Below are 14,030 nucleotides of genomic sequence, written 5' to 3'. Positions count from 1 at the left end.
TCCCTGCCAGACCTGAGACTCGAACTCACGACCTTTGGGTTACAAGTCCGACTCTCTATCCATTAGGCCACGACCGGCCCGCCCCTTTTTTTTTTTTTAAGTGCATATGGTATGGGTAGCTTGCATGTTTTGGAAGACACTATGAATGCTGAAAGGTATATAAATGTTTTTGAGCAACATATGCTCCCCTCCAGACCATGTGTATTTCAGCAGGACAATGCAAAACCACATACTGCAGCTTTTACAATAGCATGACTTCGTAGTTGAAGAGTCCGGGTGCTGAATTGGTCTGTCTGCGGTCCAGATCTTTCACCTATAGAGAACATTTGGCACATCATTAAACAAAAAATACGTCAAAGACGACCACCAATTTTTTTTGATGACATTGACCCAAATGATGATTTCCTTTTAATTAGAAACACACTGTTAATTGTAAATGAGGAAAAAAGTTAGACATGCTTCCACATTTGGATGCAAAATATTTTTACAAAATGTATAATTTAGTCACAATTATTGCTCTCCCAATCTATTATGCTACCATTTTTTGATGTGTATGTGCACACCAGCACTCCTTAACTGAAGTCTGTGAAGTTTTAAAAATAACTGCTTTCTGTTAGGATGAGCCTTTATGCAACATTTACAGACAAGAATATAAAAATAAACCATAAAAGTTATGTGCTGAGGTAATCAGGTCTGAAAAGCATTTAAACGGTAAATGCTTCTGACAAGAGGGCAAGAGGCTTTAAACTCTAGGCTTATGGGTTACAGTAGTTTGAAGGGCTTTGCCAACAAAGCTCATGAAGCACATCTAATTTTTAGGATAAATGGGTTATGCCCTTTTGAGCTCTCTCTGTGTCCTTCATTTTTTTCAGATGCGTCAGCAACATTAAGTATATTGATATAAAACTTGATAAAAAAGAACAAAATAAGTATATTGTTCCATCCCGGGGGGAAATTCTCATTTTCAAACAGAATTCAGCACACAATGAAGTTCCACTTGTGCAGTGATTAAAACAGCACTGCATTAATTTATTACTCATGCATGCCGAACTGAAAAACTAACGATTTCGGTACAAAAACGTGTACCGTTACATCCCTGTTACCTAATGATTTCTGAATAAGTGTTTAGAAAGAGGTAAATTGTACTTTTTAACTTTCATTTATTAAATGTAATAATTTTGGAAAAGTAATCATTTACTACACAATTTTTTTTCTAACATTTTCTGTGGACCCCCTATTGTGCCCTTGCAGCCGCAGAGGGTCCCTGAACTCCCTGAACAGTTTAAAAACCCCTGATCTAATTAACAAGATGAGCATGGACCTCAACATTTAACACACCAACCACAAGAACAGTGACAACCACAAGAACACATTTAATTAAAAGATGAGGTCTGATTAATCACCACGTGAAAAGTAATTGAAAGTGACAACAAATGCAGCAACAGCAGCATAAATAAAATCAAAAGTAATCAGTTTAATTTATTCATGCCGTGTATTGCTGTGATCTCAAGTACTGCATGACAGTGTTATTAGCCTCACATTATACACCTTACTCAAAAATGGTTAGAAAGAAAAACATAGAAAAGCTTTTTTGTGCGTTTGAGTCTTTGGTGTGCTTATTGTTTAGTGTTGAAAGCACTTAAAATGGGTGAGGACCTATGAGACCTATGCTGATGTTGAGAGATTTTACCTGGTTTCTGAGGTAAAGATGCAATGTCGGCTGTGCAGGAGAATCAATAATCAACTTTAAAGTTTCCAGTGATTGTGATTCCTGTGTAACTACGGTACCTCCGTGGTGTATTAAAAAGTTTGAGACATCCACAAAAAAAATCTAACAAATGAATCATTCAATGACTAAGACCATCTTTGCACAGCAATGCAGCACATAAAAGATACACAGACACTGACTTTTTAATCACATGGAACAGCATATTAAATATTATTAAATATAAATACAAAGCCTACATTAAATTTTGACATGTTCAGGTAATTTTTAAGTCAGTAACTGTAATTTTAATTTAGAAATATTCCAAGTTTACATTGATTGATTGCTGGAATATGTCCGTCATCTGCCATTACACCTAAATTCTTTTTCTTTTTCTCTCTTTTTTGATCCAGATAAACCCAGCATGCACACACCTGAAGCCTTGGTGAGAAGTCATGTTGTGTATAATGCAAAGGTAGAGTTTGAGACATATTTATTATATCCTGTGGTTCTCTCTGCTTCTACTATATTTACTACGCAGTGGGGGGACATACACATTCGCTCAGGCACAGCAAATGCACACTGCATACCACTGTGTACACCATTTCTTTGACTTTGGGATATGAGATATGTGTGTGTAAATGTGTGAGAGATAGCCTGCTTCACTGACGCTGTTGCTATGATGGATGTAGTGATGTTTAAAGTTGTACTAAATGCACTTGAGAGTGTGTGTGTGCGTGAGTGTGTGTGTGTGTGTGGAGAGAGTGATATGCGAGCTCACTGAACTCCCCTTCTCTGACCTTCATCAGTTTTTATCGCCGGCTACCAGTACAATATGATACACACACCTATGCTTATCAGCCCAGTCGCCATTACATACAAAATACATTATATTGATATATTACTTAACTAATGTTTTATTTAAGGCTTGTGGTTTGTGTCTACTGTGTGTTCATGTAGTTCTTGGGAATCACAGAGGTGGAGCAGCCCAAAGGGACAGACATGGTCCGTGTGGCCGTCAGGAAGCTGAAGGTAGTGTGTTCACAGACACATTTATGGCCTATAAAACGTGCTCACGCTTCTTCTCGCCTGTTTATGGGGCAGAAACGGCTGTGATAATTAAATGTAAATACACAGACATTTTTAAAATGCCAAGTTTACTTCCAAAGTTCATATAACAGCCTCAAGCTGCATTTTAATTTTATGTGAGTGCCAGAAAACACAAGGCAAAAGCTGGTAGGTAAAACAATAATTTATATCATTATTAAATTGGTAAAAATAATGAAATTATTAATAATTGAATTGTGATTCTTAATTTATTCATATCTAATTGTTATAAATAAATATTTAGTATTTTATCGTTGTATTTTACATGACAATTTGTTTTCAATCATCGTTAAAGGGACAGTTCACCCAAAAATGAAAATTCTGTTATTAATTACTCACCCTAATGTCATTCCAAACCCCTTCGTTCATCTTTACAAATGAACACAAATGAAGATATTTTTTATGAAATCCGAGAGCTTTCTGACCCTCCTTAGACAGCAAGGATCCTACCATGTTAGTTTTTTGCACACAAAAAGTATTCTCATAGCTTCATAAAATTACAGTTAACCACTGATGTTACATGGACTATTTTGTCAGTGTTCTTGGTACGTTTCTGAACCTTGAACGTGGTAAGACCCTTGCTGTTTATGCTGTGTCAGAAAGCTCTCAGATTTCATCAAAAATATTTTAATTTGTGTTCCGAAGAGGAATAAAGGTCTTCGAGGTTTGGAACGGCATGAGGGTGAGTAATTAATGACAGTATTTTCATTTTTGAGTGAACAACCCCTTTAATACGGTTGCTGATATTAATATTCTAAATACTACACTAATCTGTTTAGAGTTGGCATACTATTATTTTTCTATTGATCTGCTTGTGATTTTCACCTTGTGAACAGTGAAAAAAAATTCATAGACTTACATTGAATCAGGAACTTAGGTCATATCCAGTAGCAAGAATATCAAAAGTTTAAAGTGCACTTTTTCTTTTTGGAATTTTCTGTGGGAATAAACTAACGCATTATTTATACTACAAAGTGGCATTGAATAGTGCATACATTATTTGGGATGCACCTTTAGAGATTTTTAGGTGGCTCTTTTTGGCTGATGAATAACTTTGCAGTGCAACCCTATCATTGGCAAACATTTCCTTTAGAAAACAAATATTGTTTAGAAACATCTGTGTTGTTATTTAATAAGTGAACCCAACAATCAATACACAGGACTCTGCTTATAACTAAAACTGTTTATGAGACTGAAATAAAGCTGTGACTCTTTCATGGTGGGATTTTTAGGGGACAGATTAAGGGCACAATAAAAATGTCCTTTTCCTGGGCGATATTTCTCTCGCCCAATTTATGTCCAGCTTGGACTTTCTGCAGATCAATGCATTGCTCTAGAGACGTGTTTGAGCACCTCATTTCACCTGATGCTCTACTGCTCTCCAGCAGCCTTTAAAAAGTGGTGAACACCTCCGGCTCTGTCTGCTTTTCCCTTGATAGTATGTATTTGGCCAGCATGTGCTAAATCACTTCTGCTTCCTTAGTTTCAAAGGCACATCAAGAAGTCAGAGGGACAGAAAACTCCTAAAGTGGAGCTTCAGATCTCTATATATGGTGTGAAGATATTGGACCCTAAAACCAAGGTAGGTTTTCTTAAAGTGGTCATATGACATTGCTAAACATCATTTGGTGTAATGCAATGTGTTTATGTGGTTTAAGGTAAAAAAAAACACATCATTTTCCACATACTTTACATTATTGTTACTCCTCTATGCTCCGCCTTTCTGAAACGTGTCGATTTTTACAAAGTTCAACGTTCTGAGAAGCGAGGTGTGATCTGATTGGGCAGCTATCCAGTGCGTTGTGATTGGCCGAATACCTCAAGCGTGTAACAGAAATGTTATGCCCCTTACTGTATTGTGTTACAACAAGCGCTACTCTACACTGCTCTAAACCCGCGTTTGTCAGTGGCAAATTCTTTAAATATGAAAACATGCTATGAATTAGAAGCGCCAGACTGTCCTTGCAAAGTTGGAATTGGCCCACTTTATAGAAACAGCCTTTGTGCAAGCCAGCATTGTAGGCTACTCTCCCAGGTTCAGGAAATAGTCCCCCCAAAAAATGCGCTGCACACACTCTAATATATAGGTTGAACTGTTCTGGAACAGTGTTGTAAATACAACTTAACCACCGATTTCTAGTTGTGTCCTCTTTTGGAAGGCCAAACAAAACACTTTCACAACGAAATACAGCATCTCCAGGACATGGCGGCAGCAACAATACTACAGCGAGAATAAAAATCACGCCCTCTTTCTTTGCGTATACATTTGGGCGGTGTTATGCAAATCTTCCCACACCGTGATGTAGACATGTGGGGGCGTGTTTAAATGAGCCGTTTTGGGGGGGGGACAAGTCTTAACTTTTATAAAGAATATCTCTTTGGGTTTGAGACTTTAGTCTTTGCAACTTCAGGGATCTTATCTATGCATGAACAGCTTGTAACACTCCAAAGAGAAAGGAAAACTTGAAATCGCATCAAATGACCCCTTTAAATATAAAAATCATCTTATGTTCTGTTACAGCAAGTGCTTTATGAATAAAACCACATAGCTGATGTGATTTCATGCATGGCAACCCTAATTTAGACTTGAAAAGTCACAATAATTTATTCAGCCCCATGAACTACCCTACTACCATCCTCACACCTGCTCTGACAGAACAATGAAAATTTAAATGAAAATTAAATGTGCTATCTTGTCTTTCAAACATTTACTGCTTAATGTCATGCCAATTAAGTGCCGTTAGCACAACTGACAGAATTATTTCATTCCAATACTAAAATAATTTAACTAATTCAGCAACTAAAGTAACCAATTAGCACTTGATAAATGCAATTAGATGTGTTTGTTCAAAACAAAATAGCTCTGTCAAGATCTGAAAAGAGAGCCAATGTTTGTGAAAAGTAGTAGAAAAATCATAAATGAGATCTCTCAGATGTTTCTTCCAAAAACATTTAACTTTTTGTAATATTAATTATAAATTAGCCTTTAAATAATAACTATTGGAAATATTGTGGGAAACAAACTGACTTTTGGTTAAGTATATAAGATACGTCTCAAACTTAAGAATACAAAATGCCTATTTTCAATTTCTAAAGCAAAGGTGGCAGGTTGTTTAAGAGCAGAATCTTCTCACATGAGAAATCATTTCTGCTGTCATGTGTAACGTGAGTTGGTGTTGTAGATAGAATCACAGTATCCGCACATTCACAGGAAATTGGTAATAACCAAAGGCGATCGCTTCTGGGCATCAGGATTGCTTCTGGGCATTTAATGCTCAAAGGGGAAAGACGGGGAAATTTCCAACACTAAGTGAATTTACAATTGCAGTATCCCTCCTTAGACTTATGCTATAATGCTTGTCATTGTGAATGAGTGAGAGGACATGCAGAATCATATCAGCTGTGAAACAAACACTTTTCCATCAATAAACTGTATCAATCATCATTTACAGTTCAATAATGAATTTACTGTACGATTCATCAACCTCATTTGCAATTTAACTTGAACACTGCATTGTCCATGTAAATATCTTTTATTGATGTTGATTTTGGGCCTGTATATGAAAACAAGGTGATTTCTGGAAATTTAAAATAAAGTGTATCTCACAAATTAAACCATAAATGGATTTTGTGAGTGGGCCATTGAGAACTATAACAAACTTAATTGTCATGAAATCTAATTTATAGATGAGGGATCACACATCCAAGTGTAAATAAATGTATTAGTCCACTGAATAGTGTAAACAGTTAATATAGTAATAATATATCCCCATCAGATCTCGAAAGTGCTCAATTCAGCATCATTTTGTTCGTGTGCATAAAATGGGTGGCAGTCCAGAGCTGGAATGTGTTATTTTGAATGTTTTGATGAAAGCTTGTTGAGGCTGTTATCAGTGGCTGAAGGCAACAACGCAATGTTCTTGTGCACGGAACTACACACAGACAAATGCCCCAGTCTATTGCTTTTAGTTTCAGTGAAATCACCAAAGAAAATGCATGTGTCCCCGCTTTTGATATACATACACTGACAAACATCTGCCATTTTGCTTTATTAAAAGAAAAGTTCACCCAAAAATTTTAATTTGCTGAAAAATGCACTCATCCTCAGTGCATTCCAATATGTAGATTAGTTTGTTTCTTCATCAGAACAGTTTTAAAGAAATTTGGCATTATATTTCCTCACTAATGAATCCTCTGCAGTGAATGGGTGCCGTCAGAATGAGAATCCAAACAGCTGATAAAAAAACATCAGTATTCCACAAGTAATCCACACGACTCCAGTCCAACAATGAACATCCTGTGAAATGAAAAGCTGCATGTTTGTAATAAACAAATCCATCATGAAGACATTTTACTTTAATCCATCACTTCTGACCAAATTATGAGTCTCTGATCCATAACACTTAAAAATCAACTGCTGTCCTCTCGCATCAAAATCCACCGACATATTAAAATGTCTGAACTAAAAAATGTCTTAATGATGAAATGAAACCGCGACGGCACCCATTCACTGCAGAAGGTCCATTGGTGAGGAAGTGATGTAATGCTGCATTTCTCCAAATCTGTTATGATGAAGAAACAAACACATCTACATCTTGGATGGCCTGAGGGTGAGTATATTTTCAGCAATCTTTAATTTTTGGGTGAAATATTCCATTAGGTTCCATTAAATGAATTGGTCAGCAAGAATTATTGTTGTCTCAAGTCTCTATGTAATGAGTTCATAATTCTCGCTCCCCCATCACTACCACTTTTTAAAACAACATAAATAAGCACATCTTATGCATGTAAAATGCATAAGCTCATGTCAAAAATTGTATAAATTATTTCCTGTTAATTTTGGAGAAACATCTGAAAAAAGTTAATGAACGCAATTGTTGAAACATAAATGAGAACACTGTTCATTCTCCCGAGACACTTAAAAATATAAACCACTGAGCAATAACATTTTTCTCTAGGCTGTTTTCGATTTGTTGCTTTTTGCCTCAAAATAGGTCAGTCATACCAGTGAGCTTTTCATTTGAGTTCAACTCTTCATCCTGTTCCAGGAGATGCAGCATAACTGCCAACTTCACAGAATGTCCTTCTGTGCAGACGACAAAACAGATAAAAGAATCTTCACCTTTATCTGCACAGAACCCGAGACGAAGAAACACCTGTGTTACGTGTTTGACAGTGAAAAATGTGTAAGTAAATACACTTGTAATATCTAACAAAAGTTACATGCACAAGAAACCTGATTAGTTTAATGATAGCAGTGTGTGCAAATCTCACCCAGGCAGAGGAGATCACTCTTGCTATTGGACAAGCCTTTGATCTCGCCTACAAAAAGTTCCTAGAGTCTGGTGGAAAAGACGTAGAGACGAGAAAACAGATTGGAAACCTTCAGAAACAAGTAAGATTATGTGCTTGGAATATTGCTCACATGTTGGAGATGTAGATATGAGCCCAGAATACATTCTCACTCAAACACACTTAAAGCAGGGGGATTCTTCAACTATGGGCACTTTTGGCCCTGTGGAATTTTAGAAAATAGCTTTCTTTAACCCACACTAAACACACTTTTCACTATTTACTGTATTTCATTTGTCCAACAGTAAAGATTCATCAAGAGAATTGTTATTTATCTCTAAATGCAATGAAAATTCCCTCCATCTCAGTTTTATTTTATGTTTAACAGCATTCTGTGATGGAAATGATGGTGGTGGATTTTTTTAAATATATATAGCTAAGGTTATTTTCACAGCAAGTATCATGAATACACAATTATATGTTTTCAAACTTTTTCCATAATTTGTCTAATTCATAGTAAAAATATTCTTGATATATACCTTGATTTTTGTGTTTTCTTCTAATATTATTTAATCTCAAGCATGCCGTCTCTGGTAATCAAGTACACTTTATTAGAGTCAATATTTTTTCTGGGACAAGGGTAAAATTATATAATGTATACATACAAGTAAATGATGAAGCAAAGTTTCCCTAAAAAGTTTCCAAGTTTTAATATCATCTTCAAGTTAAAAGCTGTTAGTTTTTATAAAAATCAACCCCTGAGACATAAAAGTGCCTGAAGTTGAAGAAACACCCATCAGTTTGAGAGTTGATTCTTGGAAACATGTCATCAAACAACAATATGGAGGAAAGCTTGCGGTTGTTTTTAAATGATTTATATAGAATGGGGGGAAAATAAGAAAAACAGTGGAAAATATGGATGTGACAGTGCTTGGGGAGATATGGGGAGCAAACGTTTTGTAGACTGGTGCACACGAGGGTTTAGAAAGGGGGAAGAACTTATTATTTGAGTTGTTGTTTATAGCTTTCATAACAAGTTTGAGTCTTGTGTACTGCAAACTTTGCTAATGTCAATCTATGAATCCGCATGCCATTAGGAAATGTGCAAAAGGCCCATACCAACAATTATGACTTTTTTTGATAAACATCTCAGACAAAGTTGATCAACCTAAATGATAAACACAATGGGAACTTTTGCTGCTTTCAATCTTTTTGACTGCTGTGCAGAAGAATCAGAGATTTAACTCTCCCCCAATTCTGATTCCAGTGTAAATATATTTACTGTATGCCGCATTACAATGTCTGCATAAATGCTCCTTTTCATAATTTACTGTATGCCGCTTAAAACTCCGCTTCCTTTGAAGTGTAAATACGAGTATAGATAGGCAAATGTAACCAGAATTTGACTGGCTCATAATCCCGTGAGCAGGCTGAGGGGGCGTCCCGTGTCCCAAAGAATTATGTAGAATGTTTTCATGTGATTGACAAATGAAAATGTGAATCTTTTGTGCAATGTGCTTATGTTAATTGAAGATTCAGGATTTGGAGATGGAGAACTCAAAACTGAAGAAGAAGCTTAAGGAGCTGGAGGATCAGCTGATGGATTCTTGCTGCTCGCCAGTACGTTCAGTAGGAAATGAGACTTGCTTATCATTCCAGTCGAATGCTGCTTTTTCCTGCCAATCTCAATGATTCTGTTCTCTTTCAGTTCATCAAAATGTGTTTGTTTTTCTCTTCTATCTACCCCGTCATTTGTTTTTCCCTTTTTCTCCATTCCAATCTATCTTTCTCTCTCTCTCTCTCTCTCTCTGTCTCTCTCCCCAACCCCCAGCACCCTTTTTCAACACCTGCATGTTAATGTCTCTAATGAGCCGTACATTTTGCAGAAGCCTTCTGCCTTGTCCTGGTGTGGTGATGTCACATCACTGTCCAGCCTAGAGATCTCCTCTGTCACTCTAACGCCTGTCAGCTCACCCGATTCCAGCCAATCAGCAAGCTTGCTCACCCCGCCTCCTGCTAAGCCCACCCACTCACAGGCCACAAGTGGTTACATCGTGCCACGACCTCGTGTAAATGTCTCGTACACAAACAAATTACACAGTGCACTTTGCATGATTCAGTTACAAATTTCCATACTATCCCAAACAAGGGATACTTCACCCAAAAAAAAGTAATTTTGCAGAATGTCCAGACTGCACTTTTCCATGCTATGACAGAAAATGAGAACAAAAAGCACCATAAAGATACCATAAAAGTGCTTATTTATTTATTATGTAGTCTTCTGAAACCATAGGATAGCTCTGTTCAGAACAAACCATGGGTGAACTATTGTCTACGCAGTGGTTCTCAAATTTTTTGGTGACACTTCCTTTTGATAGTCAAAAACTTTGTCAGCCGCACCCCATATTCAATATTAAACGATACAAAATATGCAAACATTTATATTTATTCATTTCATTAAAGCAGTAAGCTACAACTATAGAAACTTCTTATAATATTAGAAGTTTGGTCTTATGTTTCTAACCAAAAAATAGTTTTGAATGACAAAAAATAGTTTATATGTAACTTTGGTAACACTTTAGTATAGGGACCAATTCTAAATATTGATTAGTTGCTTATTAGCATACCTATAATTACCATATTGGCTGTTTTTGTTAGTGCTTATAAAGCACATATTCTGCATGACCATATTTTACAGCCCTAATCCTACCCAATACCTGAATTTAACAACTACCTAACTAAGTGTTAATAAGCAGAAAATTAGTAGTTTAGTGAGGCAAACGTTTTAGTTAATGGTTTGTTTATGTCCAAGAATTGGATCTTAAAATGAAGCGTGACTGTAACTTTTTATATGTAGGCCTGCATTATTCTGTAAACTTCTGTTGCAAAGAATTTAAAAAATACGTATAAAGTAGATGAATAAGTAATACTGCTTTGCAGATGCAATGTAAAAGGAAGAGTTGGGCTGAACTAATAATTTTAAAAAAGTCTTGACATTTACTCACCTTCATTTTTCTCCAAACCCAGTGTTTTCATTTGTGAAACGCAAGATGGTGATTCTAAATGTCAAGCTCTTAAAAGCACATAAAATTACAGTAAAAGTAGTCCATATGATGTGTATTATTCTAAGACTTTGTTCCAAGTTCATTCCAAGTCAAAATTGTTTCCTCATCCATTTAATTCTGTCATGCATGTGATAATGTCTCATAACTTGCATAACTGCAATTCAGTGTACGCCATACGTTCACCCAAAAATGAAAGTTCTGTAATCATTTACTCAACCTCTACTTGTTCTAAAACCTATATGAGTTTGTTTCTTCTGTCGACCACAAAAAATATTCTGAAAAATGTTGGTAACCAAACAGTTGACAGTAGCCATTGACTTCCATAGCATTTTTTCCCCATACTGTGAAAGTTAATGGCTACCATCAACTCTTTGCTCACCAAAATTCTTAAAATGTCTTCTGTTGTGCTCAACGGAAGTTTGGAACAACACTCTTAAAAATAAAGGTTCTTGATTGGCATCAGTGGTTCTCTGAAGAACCTTGAACATCCATGTGACCTTTCACATGCAGAAAAGGTTCTTTATAGTCAAAAAAGGTTCTTTAGATTTTTAACATGTTTTTTTTTAGGAACAGTTCACTGAAAGGTTCTTTTATGGCATTGCTGCAAAAACACCCTTTTGGAAACTTTATTTTTAAGAGTGAACACGGTAAATATAAATTGTGAATGTTAACAAGATTTAATAGCTAGGGAAGTCTCCACACTTTTTGAGAACCACTATTTCAACCTTGTTCTTACTAAAAAAAGAAACGCATTGTGATAAAGTGTAGCCTGTACATTGAATTTATAGTCTTATCTCACGGATGGAGTCTGATCTTACATTTGGACTGTTTTTAACTCATTTAACACATTTTACTCTTATATCCACATTATTAGGCTGGAAGCATACAAGCTAGAGCGCCCTCTACTGACATATTTGATATGGCTCCATTCACCCCCGAATCTCCAATAACAAGACGACTGAACTGTAATGGCATCTCATCTCCATACCTGCCTCCAAAAATAGACACAGGTGGGGGCTCTTTATTTCTGCTGTCTCACTTAGATGAATGTGGTACATTTTCAAGCACCTGAAGGCAAAATTCATAATTGCTAATGTAATATGCTTCTCCATAAAAGAGTTCATTTGACAGGGGCGTCATGCACTCATTATTTTTGAGGGGGCACGAGTGTGTGTGAGTGTAAGTGTGTGTGTGTGTGTGGGGGGGGGGGGGGGGGGGTTGTTATTCAAAACACCCCTAAACGCATTAACCATATCATGAAATATCTCGATTGCCACCTAGATTATGATGGTCAAAGTAGCCTAATAATGTAGTCTATTAACTATGCATAAAAACCTGTCTGTTTACTTAAGTACAGATATATTTTTAATACGACTAACTTCATATTTATTGTGAATATTAAAAACATTGTAAGTTAGGCTACTTATCATAACACTTTCATTGTACAGAAAGAGAGCAAATAACATTTACATTATTAAAGAACATTTTTACTGAGTTCAAGCACAAAAACGCCCATTAAAATCACTGAAGCTTTTTACACAGTGAGATGAGTATCTTACCTACAGATTCATACACACATCTGCACTTTGTTGTCAGAATATAGATGTTGAATGGAGACATTTGTTTGTATGCGGTTGAGAATTTCACTGATAGATTTTTTGTATGTATACATTAATTATATATACATTTTTATTTGTGTGTGTTTGTGTTTGTGTGTGTGTGTGTGTGTGTGTGTGTGTGTGTGTGTATATTTGATCAATTTTCAGTTGCAAGGGGTGATCATGAACTATTGCACATTTAATATGAGTGTCTGCTAAATGACAGATGATTTACTAGTTCGTCTGGTTCTGCTGTAGATATAGACCTGTTTGGAGCAGAACCATTTGATCCATTCATTTGTGGACCTGCTGTCTTCACCCCAGACATCCAGTCCAAACTGGATGAGATGCAGGTGAGAATATTTAGTCTTTTATGTTTTTTTATCTTTCATTTAGATATGCAACAATATTGAAATCAATGATCAATATGATGATTAAAAATATTGACAGATAATCGGTATGGTAATAATATATTACGTATCCTTATTTTTATTCTGTTAAAGCTATTTTATTTTTGTAATACCATGCTACTAAACATTATAGGATTGAAGCATGATCTTTATTGCAACTGTACCACGGTACGTGATACTATGTATCATACAGTTTTAATTTTGGCTTTGACGCAGTGTGCAAAATTGAATGCTAAAAATGTTGTAAATAATTTTGAACCTGTTGCTCACATGCTTTGAAGTAGGATTATGACAGAATTCTTGATACAGGAAAGAGAAATGCTGTTAGTAAATAATGCTGTCATAAATAGCAGAAGCAGCCAACGTGATTGGCAGACGAAATGATTAGATCAAAGTTTGCAGTATTTGGCTGGCAGCATTCACCCCACTATATTATAGACCGTTTTTAGTTCCGATTTCAATAATCCAGAGGATTATGGAAGTTTCCGTTTCTGAGGACATCGTACCTGTTATGAGATTATTAGACTCTGTAAATATCATTTGCACTTCTGTCTGTAAACCGTGTAATCCTGAATAATTAAATCATCTTCATCTCTCCTTTCACCCTTAATGCCACCCCAACCTCTCAGCGGCAGAGATGGTTTGTACATGTTCATTCGTGATTCGTCTCACAGTGCTGTAGTATTTTGATATGGTTTTACAAGATATACATTTTGATTTACAAGCGTGACTCGTGTTGTCTATTTTTTTGGTTTTTATTGCATGTCTCTCTATATTAAACCAACCTTTTTTTTCTTTTTCTTTTTACATTTTCTGCACCTTTTTTGTTCTTTCAAAGTATAATCATCAGAGG

General features: G+C 35.9%; 1 protein-coding gene across 4 annotated transcripts in view; it reads left to right on the top strand.

The window, feature by feature from the left end:
* The window catches only part of LOC306845168 (PTB domain-containing engulfment adapter protein 1-like), a 50,649-nt gene that overhangs the window by 35,337 nt on the left and 1,282 nt on the right, over positions 1-14,030 (top strand). For 3 of the 4 annotated variants that reach the window (XM_079377809.1, XM_079377810.1, XM_079377811.1), the window contains 8 exons: positions 2,119-2,180; positions 2,666-2,737; positions 4,296-4,394; positions 7,861-7,998; positions 8,091-8,207; positions 9,638-9,724; positions 12,044-12,179; positions 13,026-13,120. In XM_079377809.1, coding sequence (XP_079233935.1) covers positions 2,119-2,180; positions 2,666-2,737; positions 4,296-4,394; positions 7,861-7,998; positions 8,091-8,207; positions 9,638-9,724; positions 12,044-12,179; positions 13,026-13,120 — 806 coding nt within the window. Of the gene's footprint in view, positions 1-2,118; positions 2,181-2,665; positions 2,738-4,295; positions 4,395-7,860; positions 7,999-8,090; positions 8,208-9,637; positions 9,725-9,990; positions 10,174-12,043; positions 12,180-13,025; positions 13,121-14,030 lie in introns of all 4 variants that reach the window. The other variant, XM_079377808.1, reaches the window with a different exon arrangement.

Source organism: Barbus barbus (genome assembly GCF_936440315.1).
Source record: "Barbus barbus genome assembly, chromosome: 25".
Lineage (NCBI taxonomy): Eukaryota > Metazoa > Chordata > Actinopteri > Cypriniformes > Cyprinidae > Barbus > Barbus barbus.
This window is presented reverse-complemented; position numbering and strand designations above follow the sequence as displayed.